The sequence below is a fragment of the Corvus moneduloides genome, chromosome 23, assembly GCF_009650955.1.
Source record: "Corvus moneduloides isolate bCorMon1 chromosome 23, bCorMon1.pri, whole genome shotgun sequence".
Classification (NCBI taxonomy): Eukaryota; Metazoa; Chordata; class Aves; order Passeriformes; family Corvidae; genus Corvus; species Corvus moneduloides.
This window is the reverse complement of record NC_045498.1, coordinates 5,351,902-5,377,822: the sequence shown is the minus strand read 5'-3', so window position 1 is coordinate 5,377,822 and position 25,921 is coordinate 5,351,902. Positions and strand designations below refer to the sequence as shown.

Sequence of the window (25,921 nt, the reverse complement as noted above, 5' to 3'; positions counted from 1 at the left end):
GGGGCTCTGAGGCCTGCCGTTCTCCAGGTGGACATCCCCAGCCTGGCTCCAGAGAACTCCAGCCCTTGGAGCATCTCCGTGGCCTCCTCTGGACTCGCTCCAGCAATTCCACATCCTCCTGATGTCTGGAGGCAGCTCTGCAGGTGCGGCCTCACCTGAGCAGGGCACACAGGGACAATCCCCCTCCCCTCCCGCTGGATGCCGATCCCACAGATCCCTCGGCAGCGGGACACAACATCCCACCGCCTCCCCCGCCCTCCCCCCGAGAGCGGTGACCCCTTTAGCCCGTGTCCCCGGGGCCGGTGCAGGGACGCGGGGCAGGGAAGCGGGGCCGGGATGCTCCGGGGCCGCGGTGCCTCCCCCGGGAGCCGCGGGATCTATGGGCCCCTTTCTCCAGGAGAGTCAATGTGGCTTTTTGTTGCGCTGCCGGGGCTGATGCCGCCGAGCGGGGACAGACAATGCGTGGCATTGTTCCCTTTCAGCAACATCTGACGGGCCCAGGCGCAGAGAAGAGGCCAGTGTGTGTCCGGGATGCGGGGGGAAGGGACCGGGATGGACGGACAGACAGCAGGAAAAGCGCAGGGACACCCAAACCGCTCCTGGATGTCGGGCTGGAGGGATGCTGAGTGCCTGGGAGGCTGTAAAATCATCTCGGTTTGGGTTGGAAGGGAGCTTAAAGAGCGTTTCGATGATGAGGGTGTTGTTTTCTGGTACCCAAAGAGCGTGGAAAATCATCCCCAAGAGCCACAAACTTCCCGCCCCGCTCATCCTAATGGAATATTAATTATAAAACCTCATTAGGAACCTGCAAGTGTCAACACCACCAATGTTCCCGTTGCTGTTTCCTCTCCCCGAGGTCCTGCCCGGTTTCCTGGGGCAGCTGGGGGTACCTGAACCCCCGGTAAATCCAGGGAAAAGCCTCTCCCCGAAATCCCAGGCGGGTGAGGGGGGAGCTGGGAGCAGAACTCGGGGGGGAATCCCGGCGGGGCCAGGGCTGTCTGCAACTTTCCATCAGAAATCCCCTCCTTCCCTTCATCCCGGGCTGTCCCCAGCCGGGATTGCCTCGTCACCAGCAGCAGAATTCCCCCTTGGCCTCCGAGCAAACCCGAAAGCCTCCCCAGGGCCGCAGCTGCCGGGCCACCGAGAGCCCGGGGGTGGCTCCGGGGGACCCGCGCCGTGCTGGGGCTGCGGTTTTTGGGGAGCGCTTTGCCTCCCTGGCATTCCAGCAGTGCCCGATGAGCTCCCATCCTCCTGGGAGGGGGCACGGGGAGGGGGTTTGGAGCCTCCAGAGGCAGGTGCTGTTCCCACCCCCCTCACTCCCGCACGGCTTTCGGGGTCTGAAGGGGATCCCGCTGGGAGGGGCTCGGCAACCCCCGATCCCTCCCGCTCTGGGTGAGCTCCCGGGAGGGGCCGGCGGCCGGTTTTGGGGTCGGGAGGGGAGGGGACGGCGGCGGTGTGGCCGCGGCTGGGGGCAGCGGTGCCGTCCCCGCCCCCACGGCTCGCTGGGATGCAGCGGCGGATGCAGCTCGGCCAGACTTGCATGGCCGTAACCATGGCAACGGCAGCGCGGGGGGATGCGGGGGGAACCCGGGGGGAACCCGGGGGGAGCGGGGCTGCAGCGCTGCCGTCGCACCCAGGGCGGGCTCGGCCGCGTCTGGGGTCACCCCACATCTGGATTCGCACCCATCTGACATCTGGCTTCTCCCACGTCGGGATTCACCCCCACATCTGAGTTGGCCCAGCTGTGGGTTTGCCCCCCGGCTATTTTTTCCGTGTCTGGGTTCACCCCACATCTTGGGGTCACCCCACATCAGGATTCATCCCACATCTGACTTCTCCCAGCTCTGGCTTCGTCCCCCATCTGGCTTTTCCCAGGTCTGGCTTCACCCCGCACTGAGCTTCGCCCAGGTCTGGTTTCACCCCACATCTGGCACCACCCCAAACCTCTGGGTCCCCCCAGCTCTGCCTTCCCCCCGTGCGGGTTCACCCCATTCCAAACCGCGCTGCCGGCACCCACCGCAGCCGCTGGGCACGGGGATGTGCCCCGTGTGCCCGGGGTGCCGGGGGGTGCCCCCTGTCCCCGCGGGGGTGCAGGGCCCGGGAGGGGCGGGCAGGGTGCGGAGGGAGCCGTGCGGGCGCTGCCGGGCGGGGGCCATAAAAGCGGCCGCTGTTTGCTTTGGCGCGGCCGCGCTTTGGCTCCGCATTAACTTTTAACCGCGGCCGTTTTTCCTCCTCGCTGCTCCCTCCCCGCCTCTCCAGGGCTCTGAACCTCGGGGTGCTGCTGCCCAGCCCCACCCCCGCACCGTGGGGGGCTGCAGAGACCCCTCCTCAACTCGCCGCTCGCTGGCAACAGGACGGGCACCGGGCTGGGCTCATCCCGCTCCTTCCTTCGGCGGGGGCACAGGGGACACGGCAGCACCTCGGGGTGGCGATGCCAGGCTGGAGCTGCCCACCTGCCCGGCCCAGCCCCCGCGCCGCCAGCCCGGCCGCGTTTGGCAGCAAAGCAGCTCAGCTGGAGCGGAGCCTGCGGCGCTGGAGTGACCCACTAACCTTCTTCTCCTGAAAAATGCATGAAATGCAGGCAGCTGCCGCGGGGACTCGCACATGCACCGGGGCTGGCGCACGGGCGGGGGCTCGCGTTGGCACCGGAGCGGGCACGGGGGAGCCCCCCCCCGGGGGGAGGGGAAGCGCTGGGCTCGCTGCCCAGATTTGGGGGGCTGGCGGTGTTTGAATCGCGGTGCATCCCCGGCGCTGGCGAGGGGTGGCACGGGCAGGGCGAGGGGTGGCTCGGGCGCCTGGCAGCGCCGCTGGCACCAGGATGTGGGAACGGCGTGGCGGAGCGGAGTCCACCTGGAATGCCAGGAAGGAGCTGCCGCGGCTGGGGCTCGCCCCGAGCCGCCGTTGGAGCCCAAGGACACCCCAAAGAGTCACCCCCGCTCCGCTCGGTGCCACCGGCGCGTCCCGCTGGTGACACGGGGGGGTGGCAGGGTCCTCGCGGGCGGGCGCAGCCATCGCAGCCCTGACCTCGTTTCTCTGCAGCTCCTCCACGCCTTTAATACACCCGGAGCAGATGGCAGCGAGCCGGGAGGGGCCGGGGGCAGCGGGGGGACGGCGGCTCGGCTCCACCGGGGCACACGGAACCCGCTCCCCACGCTCCAAGCACCGCACGTCCCTCTCGGGAGCCCGGCGGTGCCGGGGGGACACGTCCCCGCGCTGGCAGGGGTTAACAGCTCCTGTCGCATGCGACTGATTTAATTTCGGTCTCGTTTGCATGGTTGATTGCGGCTGCAACACCTCCGTGAAGACACGGAGATATTTTTAGCTGCTCTGGGCTCCGGCAGAGCCGCCCCCGGGGCAGCCCCCGGGCGCTGTCCGACCCCAGCGTCCCCTCAGAGGGGGACAAACAACCGCGGCCTTCGGTGGGAAGAGAGGAGGATTTGCAGGATTAAAGTTTTGCCTTTGTTTCTGTGGTCACAGCCCTGTCTGGAGAAGAAGAAACAACCCCAGGAACCACCAGCAGCTCAAGCTGGATTGAGTAAACAACGGAGCTGCTCCATCCCTGCCCGGAGAGGGGCTCATTCCTTGGCTGGATCCATCTTTCCCATCCGTTTCCCTCCGAAATTCCCAGCCTGGCCACCGCGTGCTGCTGCCCCACACGGCTCCGTCACCCCAACAGCCTCAGGAGCGCGGGGGGTTTCCAAGGCGTTTTGGAAATCCCTGGGGCTTCCTTCGGGGTGTCAGCCCTGACTCACCGGGCAGGGAAGGTGAGGAAGGGCTGGGAGTGCCCACAGGGAGCTCCGCTGTCCTGCCCTGACACCTTCAGCTCCACGCGTGTCCCCCCAGCCCGGCCCTGCGCACCCCAGTGCCAGCCAGGTGGCAGAGCCATCAGTCTCTCCACTCCCCCCGGCTAATTAACATAAATTGACACTGACTAATTAACCGTCCCTCCTCATTAGAGCCCGGATGCCGCATCCCTGGGAACAGCAGGCAGCCGAGCCCTGGCTATCAAGGCGCGGTGGCCACGTTCCACCCCACGCCGGGCACCGGCCACCCCTGTCCCCACCCCCGCCGCCACCGGCAGCGTCCCCATCGCTGTCCCCATCGCTGTCCCCATCCCACGGCCCTTGTGAGGCTGCCAGCAGCGATAACGAGATTGGTTCCTAATCCACTTATTCCTGGCTGGAGCCGAGGGCTGGCAGCCTGTTCCCAACACCCGCAGGGCACCGAACCCTCCCGGCCCCGGGGCCAGCGGGAAAAACCTCGCTGATCTCGGCCGTGGGGCAGGGAATGATGCCGAGGGGGGCTGGTGAAAAACATGGAAAACCCACGGCGAGCTCAGCCCTCAAGGGAAGGTGACACCATCAGCAGCGCGGCCTTGGGGAGCTGCAGGATGAGCAAATCTTGCATCAGCCTGGAAGGGAGATAAGGAGCCCTTCCCAGCCCTCACCCGGAGCCGGGAGGGAGCGGCGGGAGGGGAGGGGATGCATGAGGCAGCGGAGTGCAGGGGGAGGTCACCCCGACGCGGTGACACCCAGCTCGGCGGGAAGAAGGAAAAGGAAATTTTTCACTTCCCTGTTTGCTCAGGGCTGCCTGGGACGCGGGGGGCCCCGCGCAGGTCCCGTCCTGCCGCTGCCCGCCCGCTCTCGCCGCTCCCCGCCCGCTGCCACCGGGCTGAGTCACGGCCGCGCGCGTCCGACCGGTTTTGGGGGACACCCTTGGGCTCAGTGTGGGAATGTCCTGCCCTCAGCAGCAGCCCCGAGCCGGGAGCAGCCTCCGGACCCTCAGCCCCCCCAAAAAGCAGGAGCCGGGGGGGGTGTGGATGCTCCTGGAAAGCTCCCGCTCCTCCCCAGCGCCCTGCGTGCCATCCCCGCCGCTCCGAGCGGTGGATTAGAAACTAGGTCAGAGGTAGATCCCCAAAAGTGATTGGAACCGGGGAATTGCCGCTCCCTGGGGTGAGCCCGGGGGCAGATTTGCTGCGTTCGATGCTCTTCCCGCTGAGCTGGAAGAAATCTGCGGGTGGAGCAGGGAGGGACCTCTGGAATCGCCCCGCAGCGGCGTCGGGGACAGGTCCCACGTGGAGCTTTGGGGACCGGAGGCTCGAGGAGGCCGCGGGGTCCTGGGACAGCGGCTGGGGACACGCACGGAGGCCAGGTCCCCCTGTGTGGATCTCGGGAAGGAGCCCCGGGCAGGATGGATGGTGCTGGGAAAGCCGGGAATGCGGGGTGCGGAGGAGGCAGCGCCGGCCGGCAGGAAGCGGGGCCGGGGCAGGAAGGCAGTCACGGCTCCGGGCTCGGCGGAAAAGCGGAGGAAGAGCGGAGGAAAGGCTCGAGGCCACCGTGGTGGTGGCGGGAGGAAGCGTGGCCCGGCCAGGAGCTGTCCCGGTGCACGTTGTCCCCGCGGGGAGGGGATGGGGCACGGCCGTGCCCGGCGTGGGACCGAAACTCGCCCGTTCCCGGCAGAGCCTCCGGCTGCAAACGCCCCTCGTGGGGCTGCAGGTCCTGGCGTGTCCCGGATCAGCCACACCTCGGGACTCGCAGCCTCGTGGGAGATCCCAAAAGCGGCGAACGGGACCCCTGGGACACCCCTTTGGTGGCCGAGGAGGAGGCGCTGCCACTCAGGGGGTGCCTGGCTGGGGTCTGACCAAGGATCCAGAACCTCCAGCGGTGTAGGGTGGGTTTGGGGTTTCTTATGTGCCTTTGGGTTTCCATGAGGGCTTGAGGAGCTCGGCCTTGGATAGGGCCACCACAGAGCCTGACACCCACCTGGGGGGCGGGCGACCGTCCCGACACTGCCCCCCTCTTCTCCACAACTTTTGGGAAACATCCCCACGCTCTCCAGAGCCTCCATTCACCACCTTTCAGTCCTCATGCGCCTCCAGCCCAGATCACCGGGAATATTCAGCTGAAACTGCAGTGGGGGCCGTGTCCACCATGCCGGGGGTGGCACCTCGATGTCCCCCAGCCCGGAGCGAAGGGACTGGAGCGCCGGGAGCCGCCGTCCCTCCTCCTGCCGGCTGGGGAACGGAGCTGTTCCATATTTATGGCGGCTGCCGGGGGAAAATGGCAGCGGAAGCGGAGGGGGAACCACGGGCGGGAGGGTCCATCTGGCCCCCGCGCTCGGTGTCACCATCTGGTCCCCGCGGGAGGCGCTGCCGGGGGGCCCGGGGTGCTGCGGGCACTGTCCCCGCTCCCGTGCACCACGAGTTTGGTGGCCTCAGGTGACGGGAGAGGCTGCGGGGGTGGCTCGGGGGTCTGCCCGATCCTTGCTCCAGCTCCTGGTCCCCATCGTGGACTTGTTTGGATGAGGAAATGAGGACGCGCGTGTAATTGCTAATGAGGATGCGCGTATGCTAATTGAGGGCTCGTAATTACGGCAGGACGGGGCCTCGTGGGCCGTGGCCTGCCCCGGTTTTGGCCGGGTGAGCCCTGGGCAAGGTCAGGGCTGTTGTGGCCAGCACGGCTCAGTTCAGCATCTCCAGAATTTGGGTGTCCCAAGGGGACCCCGCGGCTCTGGGGCTGGGGGAGAGCAGGGCCCGGGTGCTGCTCAGGGGTCCCTCGGCCTGGGGGATGCTGACAGGATCAGTACTGGGATGTTTTTCCCCCCAGTCTCACCCCAAACTGGCTGCAGTGTGAGGTGACAGCGAGCAAACGAATCCTTAATTAACCACTTTGGGGATTTGGCTTTATTAATGTAAAAAAATATTTATTAGGGAGGAATTACAGCTGCCAGGTACAGGGTGGCACAGCCCAGGTGGGATCACCTTTGGTTTTGGGGGATGCTCCTGTCCCTTCCCACCTTCTTGTGCCACATCAGGAGCTGCTGGATGTTGGATTTGGCAGCGAACAAGCCAGGGATGGGCTGGGGGTTTGGGATGGATGAGGAGGAGCTGGGAGGTGTCTGACAGGTCCCCAGTGAGGGGGTTGAGCTGCAGAACCATCCAGAAATCCGGGATCCAGCAGTCCTTCATCTGTGCCGAGCTGGGCTGGGAGCAATCAGGAATTGGCTGCTTGGAGGTCCCAGGAACTGGGATTAAGGGTGGGAGACATGGCCTCCCAGGAATGTTGGGACGGGCTTTTAAGGGAAATCAGCCACTTTCCCATCAGCTGCATCTGCTGGGAAGCGTGAGGGGATTCCCGGCGGGCAGCAGGAGGATGAAGCTTTTCCCAGTTTTGGGTGTGCACAGGGAGGGCTCAGCCCGGGCGATGCTGAGCCCGTGGAGGGAATTTCTGCCGGGAATTTTGCTCCAGCGTGGCCGCTATTCTGGGGTGCTGTGCTGGGGGACACGCCAGGATGTGTCTTGGCAGATGTGAGCTCCCTGTCCCCTCTGCCCTCCCGCCCGGGGACCCCAGGCTCGGGTGGGATCGGCCATAATTCCTGCACTTTGATGTCCGTCACCTCCTCCCGAGGGATCCTCGTTACCTGCGGCAAACCTGCCCCTGGCATCTGGCTGCTAATCCCGGGATTAGCGGGCGTGGGGAGCGCGGCAGATGGAGCCCGGCCAACCCGGGACCCCCGGCGTGCAGCTCGTGGCTTTGGGTTGCCCGGGACCCCCGGGGTCACCAACCTGAGTTCCCAGCGGAGCCACTTCCCTGGTGTTCCCAGGGGAATTCCCACCGGGATCTCCCCTGGGACATCATCCCTGCCCGGAGGCCCTGGGAAAGCCCCGGTTCAAGGGAAATGAAACGTGTCACTGCTGCCGGTGACAGCTCTTCCCAGCTGCGGGAACAGCATTTCTGGGAAGCCAAGAATCCCCGGGTCCACCCCGAAATATCCGCGGCGCTCTCGGGGTGGGAAAAAGGGAAGGAGAAGAGGAAATGGCTGCACGTCTCCATCCTGTGCCCCCGCCAAATCCATCTCCCTCATTCCCGGGATCCCGGCCAGGCAGGAGGGGAATAAGGGACGTGCCCCCAGGGCTGCGTGTCGGGGGGTCTCTGCCCCCCAATTCCCAGCCAGGCCCCCCGCCCTGTGGCCGAGTGCCCCAGAGGGCCCCACAGGGTGCGTGCTAACCCCAGGGTCCCCGCTCAATGGGAGGAAGGAAATCCTCATCCTCGGGAAAGGCTGGACACGGCCGTTTCCTCCCGCCGCGCTGGGGAGGGGGCCGGGGCCCCGACATTACCCCCCGCCCCATCCCGGCTGGAATCCCCGGCCGGAGGCTGGATTTGGTCCTGGTGGGGTCACACGGGAAACAGGGACAGGCTGGGGGGGCCTCTCTGTGCCCCTCCAAACCCGCAGGACCCTCCGGGGGGGGGGCTCGGGGGGGTTCCCGCAGCCGCTCCAAGCAGCGGAGCCCCTCGGTGATCCCGGGAGTGGAGCGATCCCAGCTCCGTGCCTGTCCCGGTCCCGGTCCGGGTGTGGGGTGGGGGCGCGGGGGGAGCACAATCCCGCGGGCTCGGCCGCGTCTGGCTCCCCTCCAGCCCTCGCTGTTCCCGCTGCTCCTTCCTCTTCCTCGGTCTTCGCCCCGCTGACGGCAGCCCTGAGGAACGGCGGTGGCTTCGCTCCCGGTGGCCTTTGGTCCCGCCGTGTCCCCGCCATGTCCCCGCCGTCCCTCGGGGCTCTGCCGGGCACCGACGCCCCGTTTCCCCTCCCCAGTGCCACGGGCGATGCTGCCGCCGGTCCCGGTCTGTGTCCTGGTCCTGATTCCGATCCCACTCCCGGTCCCGGTTCTCCCGGACCCGCTCCGGTGCTTGATCTCCGCCTTCAGTGGCGATAACTGCCCGGTGCGGCCGGGGCTGAATCCGGAGCGGCGTCGGAACCGCGACCGGGACCGGGATCTGCACGGGGACCAGGATCAGAATCGCGATAAGAATCGGGATCAGAATCGGGATGGGAATCGGGACCGAGACCGGGGTCGGAATCGTGATCGAGACCGGGATCGGAATTGGGACTGGGGTCGAGACTGGGATCGGAATCGGGATCGAGACCGGGATCGGAATTGGGATTGGGATCGAGACTGGGATCGGAATCGGGATCGAGACCGGGATCGGAATTGGGATTGGGATCGAGACTGGGATCGGAATCGGGATCGAGACCGGGATCGGAATTGGGATTGGGATCGAGACTGGGATCGGGAGCGCGCGCGCCGGGCGCCCCCTGGCGGCCACACGGCCCTGCCGGAACAAAGGCCGGACCCGGGACCCCCCCGAACCCCTCGGGACTCCATTTAGGACCCCCGGAACCCCTTTTGGGACCCCCCCGGGACTCTCCCGCGGGTAGGGGGAGCCTGGAGCCCCCGGAGCGGCCGCACGGGCGCTGCTCCCGGCAGCGGGGACGGCCCCGCTGCCCCCGGGCCGGGGGGATGCGCCGTGTCCCTTCCTCCTCCCCCTCCTTCTCTCCTCCTCCTTCTCTTCCTCCTCTTCCTCTTCCTCTTCCTCTTCCTCTTCCTCTTCCTCTTCCTCTTCCTCTTCTTCCTCTTCCTCCTCTTCCTCCTCTTCCTCCTCTTCCTCCTCTTCCTCCTCTTCCTCCTCCTCTTCCTCTTCCTCTTCCTCTTCCTCCTCTTCCTCCTCTTCCTCCTCTTCCTCCTCCTCCTCCTCCTCCTCCTCCTCCTCCTCCTCCTACTCCTCCTTCTCCTTCTTCCCCAACCCTGACGGGCAGGTTGGGCAGGAGGAGCCGGGGCAGAACACCCGACCCACGGGTAAAGCAGCAAAGGGGAGCGGCTGGGGCTCCCCCCATGTCCCGCATCCCCAGGGGACCCCTCGAACCAGGGAGCTGCAAGCCGGGGGCTGCAGCAGCTGGGGCTCAGCAATTTAAAAATAAAACATTTTAGAGAAATAACATCACCTTTCCCTCCACAGAGCACAGGGAGGGGGCACAAGACCCCCAAAAGGATGGGATGAGGGTTCAGCTCCTCCTAAAGGAACCCAACTGGGAGCTTTAGCTCACCTTTAACTCTCACCTTCCTCCTCCCACTCCATCCCTGCCAAACCTCAGCACCATTAACAAATCCCTCCCCACACCCAGACAGCAGCAAACTTTTCGTGGAGGTGGATTCAAACAACAAACACACGAACAACTTGTTGGGAGTAAAAAAATAGGTTTTTTTTTTTCCTTTTAATTACATCAGTTATCAAAGAAAACGACAACAAAAAAAAGCAGTGGTAACAAAAATACAAAGCTCTGAGGGTTTCTCGTTTTTGTTTGTTCTGTAATAAGCTGAGAGCATCAGTGCAATTGTTTTAATTTAACTTCTGCTCTGAGTCCCTGCTGGCAGCATAGGAGTAGGCTTTGCCCAGCACCAGCCGGTCCCGCAGCAGCTTGAAGAAGGCGTAGTAATTGCTGAAGAGGATCAGAGCCAGGGAGATCGTCTGGTGCCACTTCTCCGAGGAAATCAGCGAGTAGAGCTGGTAGAAGATGACTGCTCCTTCCAGCAGGATCAAGATGTTGAGGATTCGCAGTGGTTTGCTGAAAAAGAACTGTGGGAGAGCACGGTGAGGCACTGGGAAAGGGGTGAAACCTTTGAGTGAGGCAGAGGACTGTGAGGATTCCTCTGGGGATACACTGACTGGCTCTGGATGGAGTCACCCTTGTGACCCCAGGATTCCCCCAGCCTGGGCACTGATCCCCATCTCCACCAGCCTGAGGTGCTCAGGACATGATCCTGCTGTGTTATTTATCCCTGCTCCCCGGGAAGGAGAGGGGAGCTTACGTGGAATCGGAAGTGCGAGACGTCCGAGGGCACGGCCACGTTGTAGTGCCCCACGGCCTTGTAGACGTTCTTGCTGTGCTTCACCAGGACCCCCTGAGGCCACATGCACTCCTCAGTCCACCTGCAGGGAACAAGAGAATCCTTAATCCCACCTGCACGGGGCACTGGGCTCTGCTGCCTCCCCACCAGCAGCGAGGAGGAGCACGGGGATTCTGCTCCCAGTTTGGAATTGTCACCACGGCCGTGACAAACTGCAGGTAGCTGTGGCCAGGAGCAGCTGGCACCTTGCAAAAAACCAGCTCTGCCTGGCAGGGGACAGTGCCAGGGGTGTTTGTGCTGTTGGATGTGTCAGCCAACAACTCCGCTCTCATTTTTCCCTGTTTTATTTTAAGGCTGCGCTCCCCACCCAGCCAAGGGAAAACTCCAGCCCTAAGCCCAGCAGAGAATTCCTTACTGATGCTGCAGCACGTTGGAGCAGAGGGCTGGATCCACCTTCTGCCAGCAGCCCAGGTGTGCTGCAGCTTTGTGGAGCAGGTCACAGTAGCGGGCAGGGAGCAGGTACTGCATGAGGATCACCGAGGTGCTGATGGAAACCAGCAGGAAGAGCTCGCAGGACCAGCGTTTGTCGTAGTACTGAGTGTTCTGGGGGGGGGACAGGAAGGGGTGACAGGGTTTGGACACTGTGGGACACGTGTGGACAGCCTCACCTGCCCAAGGCATCACAGCACAGAGCACTGGGGCAGGGAGGTAAAACGAGGGCTCTGCACGGAGCTGTTGATCCTGCTTGGAAAAGGAGAGCCGGTGTGAGATGGAGGATGGAGAATTCCTGCAAAATACTCGTGCCATCATCACCAAAACCAGGGAGACAGCTCCTGATGCTCCCCATGCTCAGCTGATGGAGCAGGGGACAGGGACAGGCTCACCCCTCACCCCCAGACATTCAGAATTCCATTACCACAAGTAAGGACCGTCCTCCCCCAATGTGCCCCCAGTGTCACCTCCCAGCCAGGCCTCACCTTGACAAACCACACAGGCACGAAGGCCACGTAGTAGGCACTGAGCATGGAGCTCACCAGCACCTCCTTCATGCGCCAGTTGAAGTCCATCTTCAGGAACTCCACCTCGTTGCGGATGAGGTCCGGGGACAGGCAGCAGGCGTGGCTGGGCATGGCCTCCATGCCGTACATCTGCCTCGTGTGCTGCTTCCAGGTCTCCTTGAGCACCGTCAGGTAGTCCCTGCCCCGGGCTGTCACCTCTCCCGTGTCCCTGGGGCCGATGTTGGCCACCTGGGCAAAGAGCCCCGCCTTCCGAAAGTCACAGTTCAGCTGCAGGAAGGGGATGTACATCCCGAACCTGGGGAAGCACAAGGCACGGCTGTTGGACCTTAGGAGCTGCAGCCCATCCCAGCGGGATCACATTCCCATCCCGAATTTCCCTGGAGCCCTGTGGGGCTCTGAGCTGCAGGAGTTCAAGGCTCACAGGAACCTTGTCTAATAGGTGTCCCTGTCCCTACTGGATGAGCTTTAAGGTCCTCCCCCAACCCAAACCAGTCTGGGATTCCATGATTCCAAAGGGAAACTCCCCAAAAGAGCTCTGAGCTCAAACACAAGCAGCAAATCTCTGTGGATGTTTCCTCCTGCATCTACCAGGGAGGAGGGAGCTATTTCCACTCCAAATATTTCCTTTTGATAGTTAACAAAAAGCAGGAGCTGTTTGAATCCCTCTCCACCTGGCAGAGGAGCCCAGGAACAAAGGGAAAACAAAGCCCTGAGTTCTGTGAGCGCCATGGGAAAAGCACACAACCCTTTTCAGAAGAAATGAGCAGCAATAATGAGTAATAATTAATGCTCACATCAAGCTGAAAGAAGGGTCAGTCTTATGGATGTGTGCTGCCACTAAGGAATGTGACAAAGAAGGAGGGAGAGGTGCAGGGAAAACTCTGTCACCACGGGCAGGGACACTTTCCACAAGCCCAGGGTGCTCCAAGACTTGGGGAATTCCAGCTCAGAACCCCACAGGACTGCAGGGAGCCTCCCCCTGGATTTAGGGTGGATCCTCCAGCCCTGAGCCAGGGATACTCACGGGTAGCACAGGAAGAGGAGGTTGAGGAAGGAGTAGGTTCTGAAGAGGTGGATGATGGAGCGACACAAACTCCAGCCCGTGCCTGTGAGGACGGCGAAGCGAGTGACCACCAGGAAGATGGAGCGTGGCAGGGAGACTTTGCCACTCTGGGAAGCCTGTGGGACACAGGAGAGAGCTGGGCAGAGCTGGGCATTCCCTCTTCTTCAAGGGGAAAACTCAATGTGTACATTCGTAAGTAGGAAGGAAGTGCCAGTGACAAGTTGACATCAGGACACGGAGGCTTCCTGTGGAATCTGGGCTCTCCAAAATCTCTGGAATCATTCCTCAAGCTGGAGTGAGGAGAGTTTCTAGTTAAGGTCTGGTAGTCACCAGTGCCCAGCCCACTCTGCTGGCACTGCTCACGATGGGATGCTTCCACAGTGAGCAGACACCCACCTGCCCTGGCTCTTCCCTGGGGAAAGCTGGAGTGATGGAGAGAACAGGAAAAGGGCCAGATGGGAGGAGAGAAGCACAATCACTACAGTTTAGCTGAGACAGAAATTCAGGGAGAGTCACAGAAGGACACAGAGCCAGCAGGAGCAGCGGTTTGGGGCGCTCGGTTCTGTTCTCCGCTCCTCCCACTGGAAACCACGCCTGGAATTCTGACTTGGGAATCTCACAGAGGTTTTCAGGGAAGGATGGAGGAGTTTGGAATGGCAGAAGGGACACAGAGCTTTACAGATCTCCTGGAAGGACAGCTCTGACTTTACCTCCTTGACGATAGCACCGATGAGCCGCCGTGCCAGGACGATGGTCGTCACCGTCAGCACGTTGAAGTCAATGAGGTGAAAGTTCTGTGGGGACAAAACCAAAATGATTCCATTTCCCTGAAGCACCAGGAACCCACATTCAACACAGAAACTCCCAAATTATTCTCTTCTCCTCAGACTCTTTTCCAAGAGAATGCCAAGCAGGCAGCCAGAGCCCAAAATGTGGAAAACAAGGAGTTGCAGAAGCGGCGCTGAAGGGTTGTAGAGTCAGCTGTAGTTTTTAATCAAACCTCTCTCTAAAAGTTTATGATTAGTGATCCAAGAGACAGCCTGGGAGTGCCAGCTGCCCTTTGGTGCTTACCAGGGACGTGTGAGAAGGAGGATGGGAGGGTGGGTACCACCACACCGTCTTGTAGATGTTGATGTAGTGGACGAAGAGGGCGACGAGGTGGCAGAAGAAGAGCTGCAGCTCGAACAGGACGCTCCTCTCCACGGGCAGCTCGGGGATCTTGCAGTGCCGCAGGGGGACGACGGTCTGAGCTGCCAGAGGGGGGCTGGACAGGCCTGTCCCTGAGCCACTCCTGCCAGGGGAAGCCAACAGCCAGGGGTGAACAGGGGAAATGTTCTCCAGCTCCCCCCCGCCGCCCCAGGTCTAAGATTGATTGGGAAACTCAAGCCATCAAGAGCTGGCACAAATCACAAATATCAGCACGCCAGGGTGACTCTTCAGGCAGATGTGAGCAGGGATTTGCTCACACACAGCAATATTTGGGCCCAGGCCAGCCACCAGCACCAGGACATTTGATATGAAATCCCCTGCGTTGATCAGGTTCAAACCCAGGGTTGTGTTGTGCTACTCGAGGGACAAGCAGTGGCTCTCTTAATTAATTGGAAGCTTTCAGTCCTCAAGTTGGTATTTACATATCTAAGAGTGCTTGAACATGAAAGGCAGAGCAATTACACACAAGCCCTTGTTCATTCTTCACCTTCTGTTCACCTGAGGAGGAAAAACGAGTTTAGCCAGAGGTGCCTATTCCTGTGTGAGCACATCCCAGACTGATCCTCTGAATCAAAGGGAATTAATATCTCCCAGATTTATCTGCAATCTCTAAATAACAACAGGCAAAGGAATCTGGGTGTGGACCTCAAAGGAACTGCAGAGCATGAACTGCTACTGTAAATCCCCAAATGAGATCCCAATCGTGGAGTGTGGCTGCAGAAGTGCTGATCCAGGGGGATGCAGGAGGATGGGGCCAGGGTTTAAAACACGAGGTGGAGAACCTAAAATAAGGCCGTGAGTGAGGGGAAAACCTGAGCTCTCTGAAACTCCCAGATTCCCAAATTCATGGTGATTCAGCTCCTCGAGATTGATAAATCATGGGATCACAGAATGGTTTGGGCTGGAAGGGACATTAAGGATCATCCAGGGCATGGGCAGGGACACCTTCCCTTATCCCAGGCTGCTCCAAGCCCCGTCTAAGCCGGCCTTGGACACTTCCAGGGATCCAGGGGCAGCCACAGCTTCTCTGGGAATTCCATTCCAGCCCCTCCCCACCCTCCCAGGGAAGGATTTCTCCCTAAAATCCCACCTAACCCTGCCCTCTGGCAGTGGGAAGCCATTCCCTGTGTCCTGTCACTTCATACCCTCGCAAAAAGCACGGCTCTGGCTCACTCGGAGGTGAGCTGGGCTGTGATCTGTGCATTCCCTGCCTTGGGATAAGGCCCTGGGAGTGTGCTTTCCCAGGAAAGGTGGATTGCTCCACCTTCTGTGCCCTTGCAATGACTTGTCTGGATAACTGTATCCCTACAAATTCCCTGGCTCAGGGCCCTCAGCAGGGAGTGTGCTGAGACAGACCCAACATTTTCTTTGCAGAGTAAAGAAAGCACCTCCTGTTTATGCTGCTGCTGCTCCCTCCTCCTCTGCCTCAGTGACAGAATCCAGCTGGATTTGATCCTAAAAAAACCCTACAGAGCCACATCACCTGAGCTAAACTCTGCCTGACACCAAGTTCAGGGCGCAGGAGATGCAACAACCCGAGCTGGGCTTTGGATATAAAATTGTCTCTATTTTTATTTCTCATTCCATGGTCACTGAAGGGTTTGAACTCTCCTGGGAGCCCGTCCTGAAGGGTCTCAGGGACACCCATCCTAATTACAAGGGACAAAGCAGGATGTGGGAAAAGGGAGCTGGGAGTTAACAACCTGCTGAGCCACAGGAAAGCGAGCTGGGAATGGCTTCAATCTGCCAGAGGGCTGGGTTAGACGGGATTTGGGGAAGAAATCCCTCACTGGGAGGAGCTGGAATGGATTTCCCAGAGAAGCTGTGGCTGCTCCATCCTTGGAAGCGTCCCAGGATGGGTTGGAACAACCTGGGATAGGGGAAGGTGGTGGGGAGTGGGATGAGCTTTAAGGTTGGGGAATGGGATGAGCTTTAAGATCAAGGAATGGCTGAGCTCTAAAGTTGGGGAATGGGATGAGCTTTAAGATCAAGGAATGGGATGAACTTTAAGATCAAGGAATGGGATGAACTTTAAGGTCAGGGAATGGGATGAGCTTTAAGGTCGGGGAATGGGATGAGCTTTAAGGTCGGGGAATGGGATGAGCTCTAAGATCAAGGAACGGGATGAGCTCTAAAGTTGGGGAATGGGATGAGCTTTAAGGCCAAGGAATGGGATGAGCTTTAAGGCCAAGGAATGGGATGAGCTTTAAGGCCAAGGAACGGGATGAGCTCTAAGATCAGGAAATGGGATGAGCTCTAAGATCAAGGAACGGGATGAGCTCTAAGGTCAGGAAATGGGAGGAGCTCTAAGATCAAGGAACGGGATGAGCTCTAGGGTCCTCCCCACCCAAGCCATTCCACACCAGAGGTGTCCCCAGCTGTCCCTGGAGCTGGGAGCAGCCCGTACCTGGTCCGGGAGCGCACGCCGGTGACGGAGGAGCCCGAGGAGTGTCCGGAGGCCCCGGCGGCTCCGGGCTCGCACAGGGGGTTCCGGCAGTAGGAGGTTCTGTTGGGACCCCGGCGTCCCCCGGCCATTCCCAGGAGCTTGGGGGGATTCCTAGCTGCTCACTGCGGGCTGGGCTCAGCCCTCACCACTGCAGGGAGACATTGAGCATTTATTAATGAGCATTTATTCACGAATTAGCATTTAGTAGATCATTGATTGATCATTCCAGGCCTCTCCATCACCGCCCTGACCCGTTGCTCTGGGATAATTCAACTTTCTCCACCTTTTTTTTTTCCCCAGGGAGCTCCAAGCTTGCTGAGGTGCTGGGAATTCATCACTTTATACAAGGAATTCCCTTTTTTTTCCTCAGGGAGCTCCAAGCTTGCTGAGGTGCTGGGAATTCATCACTTTATACAAGGAATTCCCTTTTTTTTCCTCAGGGAGCTCCAAGCTTGCTGAGGTGCTGGGAATTCATCACTTTATACAAGGAATTCCATCTGCCAGGCAGAGACGCTCAAGAGATGCTCAAAAACTGGCCCCAAGGACTTGGGAATTTGGGGATGTTTTGGTGCATTTTACTCAGTTTTGTGTTGGAATTGAAGGTTACAGCTCTTTAAAATTAATATTTTATTGTTGGCTCTTTAAGATGGGATAAAACACTACTTTTTTAGGGTATTTGTTGTTTTATGTTTTGATGGCATTGAGGTCATGCTCAAATTTAGCTTTTCCAGTGCTTGCTTGCCACACATAAAACTCATCCCAAGGTGTTCCAAACTTTCCCTGGATCCTGTTTAACCACAGGAGAATCCACACAACACGAAATGATAAAAACCCCCCATTTCCAAGTGAAATCTGAGCTGTGAGGGAAACTCAGGGCAGACCAATGACTGAACATTCCTTTTCCTGGTGGGTCATTTCCAGCTTGCATCGCTTTGGAATTTGCATCCGGAGCAACAAAATAAGTGCTGAAGGTTTAGAGACTGATCTTAAAGGAGTTTTAAAGCTGATGCTGAGCTCGGGAGTTCTCCAAAAACCCTGTCCTAGAGCTGGATCTTGAGGGACACCTGGGAGCTGCTGGTTTGGGGGAGCTTCTGGGATGGTTTCTGGGAACTGCTGGAGCTCTGGGAGCTCCGAGGAAGCTCTGAAGGAGCAGTGGAAGCTGTGAAGGCACAGACCTGGGGGGTTTGGGGTCCACAGAGGTGCGGGAAGGAGCCACAAAAGCTCCAGGGGGGAAATGGGAAATGTGGGGGCACAGCAGGGGCTGTAAAGGGAAATCTGGGGGTACAAATGGGGGCCAAAGGGGCTCTGGGGGAGCAGCCGCGGCTGTAAAAGGGAAATGTGGGAGCACAAGTCGGGGCTGCAGGACAACACTGGGGGCCACAGGGGCTCTGGGGGAGCTGTGAGAGGGCAATTTGGGGGCACAAGTGGGGGCTGCAGAAGAGCTGAGGGGGCCCCGGGGTCTCTGAGGGTCCGGGGGGTCCGGCCAGGGCTGCAGCGAGACCCCCGGGGCTTCGAAGACCCCACCGAGGTACTCGGGACTCGCAGGGAAGCGCCACGGAGGGCTCCGGGGGGGCTCCGTGAGCACTCCCCGAGGCCGCGGCGGGACGCGGGGCTCTGAGCGGCTCAGGGGCTCTGAGGGGCTCAGGGGCTCCGGGCGAGGCCGCGGCGCGGGAGCCGCCCCCCCTCACCGCGGCGGGGCGGGGCGAGCCGCGGGGCTCTCCCGCGCTCCGCCCGCCGCCCGGGCCGCTCCCCCCGGCTGCCGGGCGGGCTCCCCCCCGCCCGTTCCGCCCGTTCCCCCCTCCGGCCGCGCTGCCCCCGGCCCGGCCCCCCTCACCCATCGCCGGCCGCCGCTCCGCCTGCGCCGGGCACAATATGGCGGGCGGGGCGCGACGGCGGCCGGCGCGGGACAAAGCTCCTGAGGGGCGCGAACGCGCTCCGGGCCACGCCCCCTCCGCCAGGCCACGCCCACCCGGGGGGCACCGCGGGGTCCCGGTGCCACCTCTCGGTGTCACCTCCCGGTGTCACCTCCCGAGCCCGTGGAAACGGGAGGAAGCACCGCCGCCAGCCAACAGCATTGCTCGGCAGCCCGTTGTTGCAGGGAATGAGTAATCCCTGCCGCCATCTGCGCGGCGCTCCCCGCTGGAGGGGCTGTGATGCGCCTGGATGGGTTTGGGGCGTCTTCACGGAGCGCCCTCGGTGGGTTTTTATGGCAGTTCTTTGCTCGAGTTTGTGGGGGTTGATGCTTCAGCACAGATGGAGCGTTACACGAGGCTGAGAGCCAGGCCTGCCTGGGCTGCAGGGAAAGGCGGCTCTGAAATGAATGGACTTGCACAGAGCCGAACTTTCCTTCTTTTCTGGTTTTTTTTTGGCTGCCCAGGGAGGTTTGGAGTCCCCGTCCTTGGAGGTGTGAGTGGTGGGGATGGGTCACAAGTCTTGGAGGGCTTTTCCAACCTACATTGATTCTGGGACTGTGCAGAGCCATCAAAAAATCAGGAGTGTCCCGACAGCTGATGTTTGAGAGAATCCTCCAGGAACAACTCTGAAGGTACCAGGACATCCCTAAAAACATGGCCAGGCTCAAATAATGTCAGGTTTGCATCTGGAACGTGATGGATGAACCTTTTTTGGTGGCGAAATGAACACCACAATCAGGAAACAGTTTGTATTTCAGTATTCCACCAGGGATCCAAGGGAGGCTCTGGTGTTCTCCAGCACTACCCCAAACCTGGCAGATTCCCATTTTGCAGTCATAGCAAACACTGTCTTAACTGTGCTCCTCAACCAGCTCTGGAATCGACTCCTGGGAGATTCATCCCTCTTGGCAAAAGGAGCAAAAGGAGCGTGGAAAAACAGTCCCGGGAAAACATATGGCAGCCATGGAAGGCTCAACTGAGCAGCCACAGCGAAGCTTGCTGTTCTGTGCTCACTCAAGGGAGCTTCCCGAGGAGAAAAATGAGGAATAACATCTCCAGCCCAGATGGGAGCCCCCATGGACACTGCCCAACCTGCAGGAATTCCTCCCCCTCGCTGCCCACGTCTCATGCAGGATGTTCCAGGTTGATCCATGACAGGAGAAGCTCCCTGAGCCCTGTTTTCCTCCCCAAAAGCTCCATCTGGATGCATTCCCTGTTCTCCTCTGCCTCTCCCAGCGGGCACAGCACAGCTGCTGCCTCCTCCTCCTCCTCCAGGGCCACTCCAGGGTCTCTCCAGGCTGCAGGAATCACCCTGAGCCCAAGTTTCCTTCAGGAGAGCAGCAGGAGGGGTTAAGGAAGGGAAAATGCACATTCAAGCTGTTTTTCTTGGCTCTGCTCGTGGCAGATGCTCTCATCCAGATTTCAAATTCATTCTGAATAAAAAAGAATCATCTGCTGCGAGAGCTGGGCAGGGAATCCAGCTGTGCTCTCCGACTCAGCTTATCCGAGGTGGAATTTCGGAGGGATGCATTAAGGGAAAGCCTCAACCCACTGTGCTTTCAGTGAGGCTGAGGGAGACATAAAATATCCCGGAGAAGCTGTGAAATTCCCAACCCTGGAATGTTCCTGGAGTGCTGGAGCAACCTGGGGTAGTGGAAGGTGGCCCTGCCATGGAACTGGAGGAGCTTTAAGGTCCCTCCCACCCCACAGCAATCCCTGAATCCATGATTCCATAGAATAAAGCTTGGAGCCACTTGCTTTATTGAAGTAATCCAAACAGCAACTTGAAACCAGGGGTAAGGAAGGGGCAGGGGATGAGTCTCCTTCCAGGCAAAGCTGCTGGGGATACCTCTGGCAAGTCCAGCTGGAGTGTTTTCCTCGGATTCACTCCCCCGTGGCTGTCCCAAGATCCCAAAATCCAGGTTTGTGCCAGCTCCAAGCAAGGCCAGGCTGAGGTTTTACAACCCTGGAGGCTGGAAAAGCTGTTCCCGCTCAGGGAAAAGGCCAGGGAGGATGGGAATGCTGAGGCACAGAGCAGGAGGATGTTCCCAGAGCCAAGTTTCTCCTGACAAGAACAGTTTTGTTGGGCAACACTTCCAGAGAGGAGACGTGCACAGAGCCAAGAACAACGGGGGCCTTTCTCTGGGTTGGGGTCTTTCCCAAAATCCTACAAATAATGAGATGGGGATGAGGCCTTTGGGAAAGCAGGGAGAGGAAAAGATCCCTGGCACTTGTGAGCAGAATTGCACCTCCAGCAGGAAAGGGAAGGTTATCCAGGTTACCGAGGTGACTCAGACTCCAAAGAATCTCGATCCCTCCCAAATCCCTGCATCACCCCCGGGATGTCTGGCTAATTAGAGCATCTCTGAGAGGCACATCCGATGCTGAGGGGTTATTTTGGGATCTCAAATGAGCTCTGGCAGGCTCCAGGGCTAAAATCTGCCTGGAGAGGGAGGGAGGGAGCTGTCTGATGCAGGGCATGTTGGCAAAATACACCCAGCACATCCCGTTATATTTCGATATATTCCCATTTCCATCCTGCCACAACACTGAAGCGTTTCCCATCAACATCCCACAAAATTCCAGGCACGAGCTGGGTTATTCCAAAGGCAGCATCACAAAATCCACTTGGGGGGAAAAAAAACCAACCCAACTGCATGCTAAGAGATGATCTCTATCAAATCTTTTCCACTTGATAGAAAAGCTGTACCTATTAGGAGAGAAACGGGAAAGATTGGTGCATTGCCACAGAAATCGATGTTCCAATTACACCTTAAATGAAGATGGATTTGATAACCAGGCCACAAATCCAGGCCTGTTATCATTCCCCTTCCAGCAGGATCCGATTTTCAAGTGCAGGAATTCAGGGGGATCTCCCTGCTGCAGCATTCCCACACATTCCTACTGGCCCTGAGATAAGAGGGGCTCGTTTGGGAGCTTCACCATTCCCTATAAAATTCGATTTGTCCTTTTATGTGCCCACGTTGGCTTTGGGCTTTTTCAGCATTTCAAGGGTGGATTCCTTTGTGATTTTTATTTATGGAGCTCAGACTTCCAGGGATCTCAGACTTCCAGGGATCTCAGACTTCCAGGGATCTCAGACTTCCAGGGATTGCTGTTCCCAAAGGAATCCCTCAGGGGGGAGTTGTGTCCTTGCTGATGTGATCATCCCCCCCATCACTCCCATCCATTTATCAAAGTGATTTTTTTAGGGAAGCATCTCCTTTGTTCCATCCCTGGAAGTGCTCCAGGCCAGACTGGAGCAATCTGGGCTAGGGAAAGGTGTCCTTGCCCACGGGAATGGGATGAGATTTAAGGTTCCCTCCCAAACCGAAATCATCCTGGGATTCTGAAATGCATCCCAAGATCACTTGAGGGAATCCATCAGGCAGGATTCCATAAAAACTGACCCCAGCAGCCCCATCCCATTCCAGAATCCGTCAGTGAGGGATGGAAGGGCTGGAACTGGCGAGGCTGCGGGTTTAAGATGCGAAGCCTGGAATTTTAATGGATTTGAATTCCCGCTGAGCCATTCCCAGAGCCGGCTCTGCTCCTGCAGCATCGGGTAACAAATCCCAAGGGTTGGGAAACACAGAACCTTTCAGGCCCCTCCCAAGCCAAGCCGTGATTCCATGAAATCCAACACCCCCCCTGCTGCCTGGAGCACTCCCAAATCCTTGAATCCCAGCTCCAAAGGCACGGATCTCATCCCAAATCCCTTAAAATCCCCTAAAACCTCAGCTCGGGAGCCTCCTCCACGCCGTGACCTCTGCCAGAGCAGCAGGCAGCGAAGCAGCTTCCCGGTTTTTTTTTTTTTTTCTGGCCGTGCAGATCCAAGGAATAATTGGAATTTAGCAGCTCAGATGGTGCCACCCCCACGTTGGGGAACTCAAGAAGGGGTTGTAAAAATGCCCCAAAACTCACCCAGCTGGCGCTGCCCCTGCTCCTCCTCCTCCTCCTCCTCCTCCTCACCCCGCTGAGTCACGGCCCCAAACTCCTGCGAATTAAAACGAAATTTGTGAGGCTCCTCGACGGCAGCAGAGATGCCAAAAAAGAAAAGAAAAGAAGAATAATCATCATCATCATCAAAAAATAAGGAGAAAGAAAGAAAAAGAGAAGATTCCTGCATGCAATTACACATGAAGGAAAAACATGCAACTTCAGCTGAGCTATGGACATTTCACAGGAAACAGCAATACTGGGGGGGCTAAAAAGTTGATTTTTTAAACAACTGAGCAGAATTTGGGGGTTTTTTTTTTGGGGGGGGGTGGGGCAGTAGCAAGACTAGCTTCAATTCATGTTGGTTTTCCATCCTTTATCCTTTAAAAACACAGGATATTTAAAGATTCCTTCTGGCCCACATTCCATCACAGTGCATTTGCCAAGGGCACGTTATTAAAAGTTATTGCTAATTTATGCCGGAGCCATGTGGGTTGTTTTAAATGTTTATATTTTAAACATTTTTTTTTGTTGGTTTTTTTTTGGGGTGGGGGGGGTTGTTTTTGTCAGGTTTGTGTTTTGTGGTTTTTTTTGTGGTGTTTTTTTTTTTTTTTTCCCTTCCCCTTTTACATTAAATTAACATCTGAAGGGTTGGCTGGGTAAAAGTTTACGTCACGAGTTTATGGAAAAGAGAAATGTGCTATATTAAAATCAGACATTTAGGTTACCTTTTTGGGCTTTGCGATGCCTGTTAGCTTTACACATCCTGATTTCTCCTGCTGATAATTTTCCTTTAAAAGGGGGGGCATAGGCTGATCTTTTCATCACATTATGCCCTGAAAGCTGACTCCAAACCAGTGTTGAAAATTCAGTTATTTGCACTTTAAGAACAGATCTACAAATACAACTTTTGTGTGGTTTTATTTTTAAATATTCCCCTCATGCGCTGGCACAAGCAGTTGTTTTGTTTTTGTTTTTTTTTTTTTCCCTAAAATTCGATTTTTCACCCCCGAGCAGTTTAATCCTCTCCCCCTAAAAATTCCAAATTCTTGTGCTGGATGGGAAATACAAACCAGGAAGCATTAACTTTTAAATAGAAATCTTAACTAGAAATCGAAATCTTAAATATCTACACATCCACACCCTCTCAGAAAGGACTTAAGGAGCAGCTGCAGCACCGGCCACCAAGAAAAATCCATTTTTAAAGTGGTTTTTTCCAAGTAAAAGCTGCCTGGAAGGAGGAAAGGCATCATCTTAGCCAAGGGAAGGGGTTACAGAAAGCAACTTCCTTGGAATTCTCAGCATTCCTACTTCAACCAGCCCTGGCAGCCTCTGGAATATCCTCTGAGGCCACCTGAAATTGGAATCATCAAGCAAAGAACCAGCAAACCCTTTCCAAATTCAGATTTCTGCCACAGTCCAGGCTCTCAAAACTGCTTTCAGCAACTTCCAGGGGGTGAAAAACAATTTGGTTTTTGTCTTTTTCATAGAAATAGATTTAAAAAGAAATTTAAGCTCAAGGAGTTCGAAAAATTTCTCGTTTTTTTGGCATGAGAATTACCAAAAAACCACCATTTTTAGAAATGCCTCCACGGTTTGAAAATAGTAATAATAATAGTAATAATAATCGTGATAATAGTGATAATAATGATAATAATAATTGTTATTATTAATAATAATAATAAAAAAGACAAATTAGCATTAAAGTTATTGGAAAAAAAAAAAAAAAAAACCAAAAACCTCCAAAAACAAATGACAATTCATCACATTTACTTGGATTAAAAAAGGACTAAACTTTATTGACAAATTCGACAGACATTGTGACACGTTTTTAGCTACCTAGTTAGGCAGGCTTTACACATGTAGCATTTTTTCTCTTCAAGAACAGAGTGGGAGGACAGTGCACAAATCCAATTAGGACTTTTATGTACAAAGTGAAATTTTTGGATCATTTTTTTAGCTTTTTGTTTTATTGGTTTGATTTTTTTTTACAGCTGCAGTGTCCCTCTTTCTGCAAAGCTCGTGCTGAGATACACTTGAACAAGTCGCTGGGACTGCTGAAAATTCAGATTTTGTTTCTTTTTTTGGGTGGGTTTGGAATTTGTCTCGGATTTTCTGCCCCCAAGCACTACAAAAAATGAGAATTTGACAGGCCTACCCATGGAATATTCTTTCTACTATCAAACACTGGGCAATTAGAGCCATGCTTTGTATTTTTTTCCCCTTAAAAGTTGTTCATTTAGAACCAAACTAAGAACCCCTTTCCACTGGAAAAATCTTCCCAAGCATATCTCAACACTGCACGGGGGGCTAGATTTCAAAATCCACATAAGAAAAGTCAATTTTTTTACCAACCTAATTTTGTTTTAAGTCAATTCTCTTTAGAAAATGCTATTTAATTTGTTTTGAGGATGCTTTGGGTTAAAATTTAAACTTCAAGATTCACCAGCAATCTCCTTTTAAAGGTTTGGCATCTGAAGTTATAGATTTTTTTTTTTTAAATGGTGGCAGCCACTACTGTTACATTATGATTTTAATTCTTAAAAATAACCCTGAATTTTGAAATGTAGCCTACTTTGGGATTCTGCAACTACAACCTTTATGGGTTCCTTTAAAACAAACTTTAAAAGTTTTAACAAAACCTTAATTTCATAACTGCTAAGCAAAGCATTTCACTTTGGAAACTAACATTTTTTTTAGCTTTTTTTTTTTTGTGGTTTTTTTTTTTTTTTGTTTTTTTTCTTTTTTTTTTTTTCCTTAAAAAAGGTACAGTTGTGTTTTTTACCTAAAACGACAGAGAAAGAAAAGGCCACCTACACACTGAAGAAGAAAAAAACAAAAAAAACCCCAAAAAACAAAGAATAAAAATTAAAAAGTTCTCCTCTAAATCTATTTAAACTCATCTCGAAAAGTTCCTACGTACAGAAGCCAAAAATGCAAGGTGAGGATGGAGTGGGAGGAAAAAAAAGGGCCAGGAAGAAAAACAGGGAGACAATTACTTGTGTGGTGTGGGTAAAGCAACGGGAATCCCGGGAGATACAAGAACCAGTAACAACTGTTTGCTCCTAAATTGGGATTTTTTCCCTCATTTTTTGTGTTTTAGTAGCGTCCATAGGGGTGCTCTCTGTAGCCCCCCTTCACTGGCCTGGCCGGAGGGGCCTTCAGGGAGGGCCGGGTTCCATTCCAGTCATCTTGGCCTGTGAGGAAGAGGAGGAGAAAGTCAGGGATGGGAGAGGAGTTGTGGAGGGTCAGCCTTAAAGATGGGTTGGGAAAGAGGGGTTGGGATGGTGCCGAAAAGAAGCGGCGTCAAAAGGGATTGTGATCCCCCAGAAAGAGCTTGAGATCCCCCAAAAGGGATTGTGATCCCCCAGAAAGAGCTTGAGATCCCCCAAAAGGGATTGTGATCCCCCAGAAAGAGCTTCAGATCCCCCAAAAGAGCTCGTGATGCTTCAAAGCAGCTCATCATGCCCCAAAATCCAGCTCGTGATCCCCCAAAACAGCTCCTGATCTCCTGAAACACCTCAAGATCCCCCAAAACAGCTCATCATGCCCCAAAATCCAGCTCGTGATCCCCCAAAACAGCTCCTGATCTCCTGAAACACCTCAAGATCCCCCAAAACAGCTCATAATGCCCCAAAGTAGCTTGTGATC

The 25,921-nt window shown here is 56.6% G+C and overlaps 2 protein-coding genes across 4 annotated transcripts in view; both read right to left on the bottom strand.

Annotated features, from left to right (window-relative positions):
- Positions 1-10,013: 10,013 nt before the first annotated feature.
- On the bottom strand, positions 10,014-25,357 carry TMEM39B (transmembrane protein 39B). Of its 3 annotated transcripts, XM_032132193.1 has the most exons (10): positions 25,270-25,357; positions 22,256-22,328; positions 16,380-16,566; positions 13,835-14,054; positions 13,474-13,557; positions 12,725-12,879; positions 11,659-11,995; positions 11,097-11,422; positions 10,643-10,763; positions 10,014-10,409 (listed from the first exon to the last, which is right to left on the bottom strand). In XM_032132193.1, the coding sequence occupies exons 3-10, from the start codon at positions 16,505-16,507 to the stop codon at positions 10,173-10,175; spliced, it is 1,608 nt and encodes a 535-aa protein (XP_031988084.1). In that variant the 5' UTR covers positions 16,508-16,566; positions 22,256-22,328; positions 25,270-25,357; the 3' UTR covers positions 10,014-10,172. The 3 variants fall into 3 exon arrangements, with proteins under 3 accessions (XP_031988084.1, XP_031988083.1, XP_031988085.1); XM_032132192.1 differs by lacking the exons at positions 22,256-22,328; positions 25,270-25,357 and adding an exon at positions 18,253-18,325; XM_032132194.1 differs by lacking the exons at positions 22,256-22,328; positions 25,270-25,357 and adding an exon at positions 18,253-18,324 and having other exon boundaries at positions 10,143-10,409; positions 11,097-11,284.
- The window catches only part of KHDRBS1 (KH RNA binding domain containing, signal transduction associated 1), a 19,999-nt gene continuing 18,116 nt past the window's right edge, over positions 24,039-25,921 (bottom strand). The window contains exon 9 of the mRNA XM_032132195.1: positions 24,039-25,467. Coding sequence (XP_031988086.1) covers positions 25,370-25,467 — 98 coding nt within the window. The 3' untranslated portion in view covers positions 24,039-25,369. The remainder of the gene's footprint in view (positions 25,468-25,921) is intronic.

Bases quoted from the DNA above. Each gene is read 5' to 3' on its own strand.
- TMEM39B (XM_032132193.1), bottom strand. From the start codon at position 16,507: ATGGCCGGGGGACGCCGGGGTCCCAACAGAACCTCCTACTGCCGGAAC. The intron at 13,558-13,834 runs GTAAGCACCAAA...TTGTCCCCACAG, and splicing joins CTCCTTCTCACACGTCCCTG to AACTTTCACCTCATTGACTT. The intron at 12,880-13,473 runs GTAAAGTCAGAG...TGTGTCCCACAG, and splicing joins TCGGTGCTATCGTCAAGGAG to GCTTCCCAGAGTGGCAAAGT.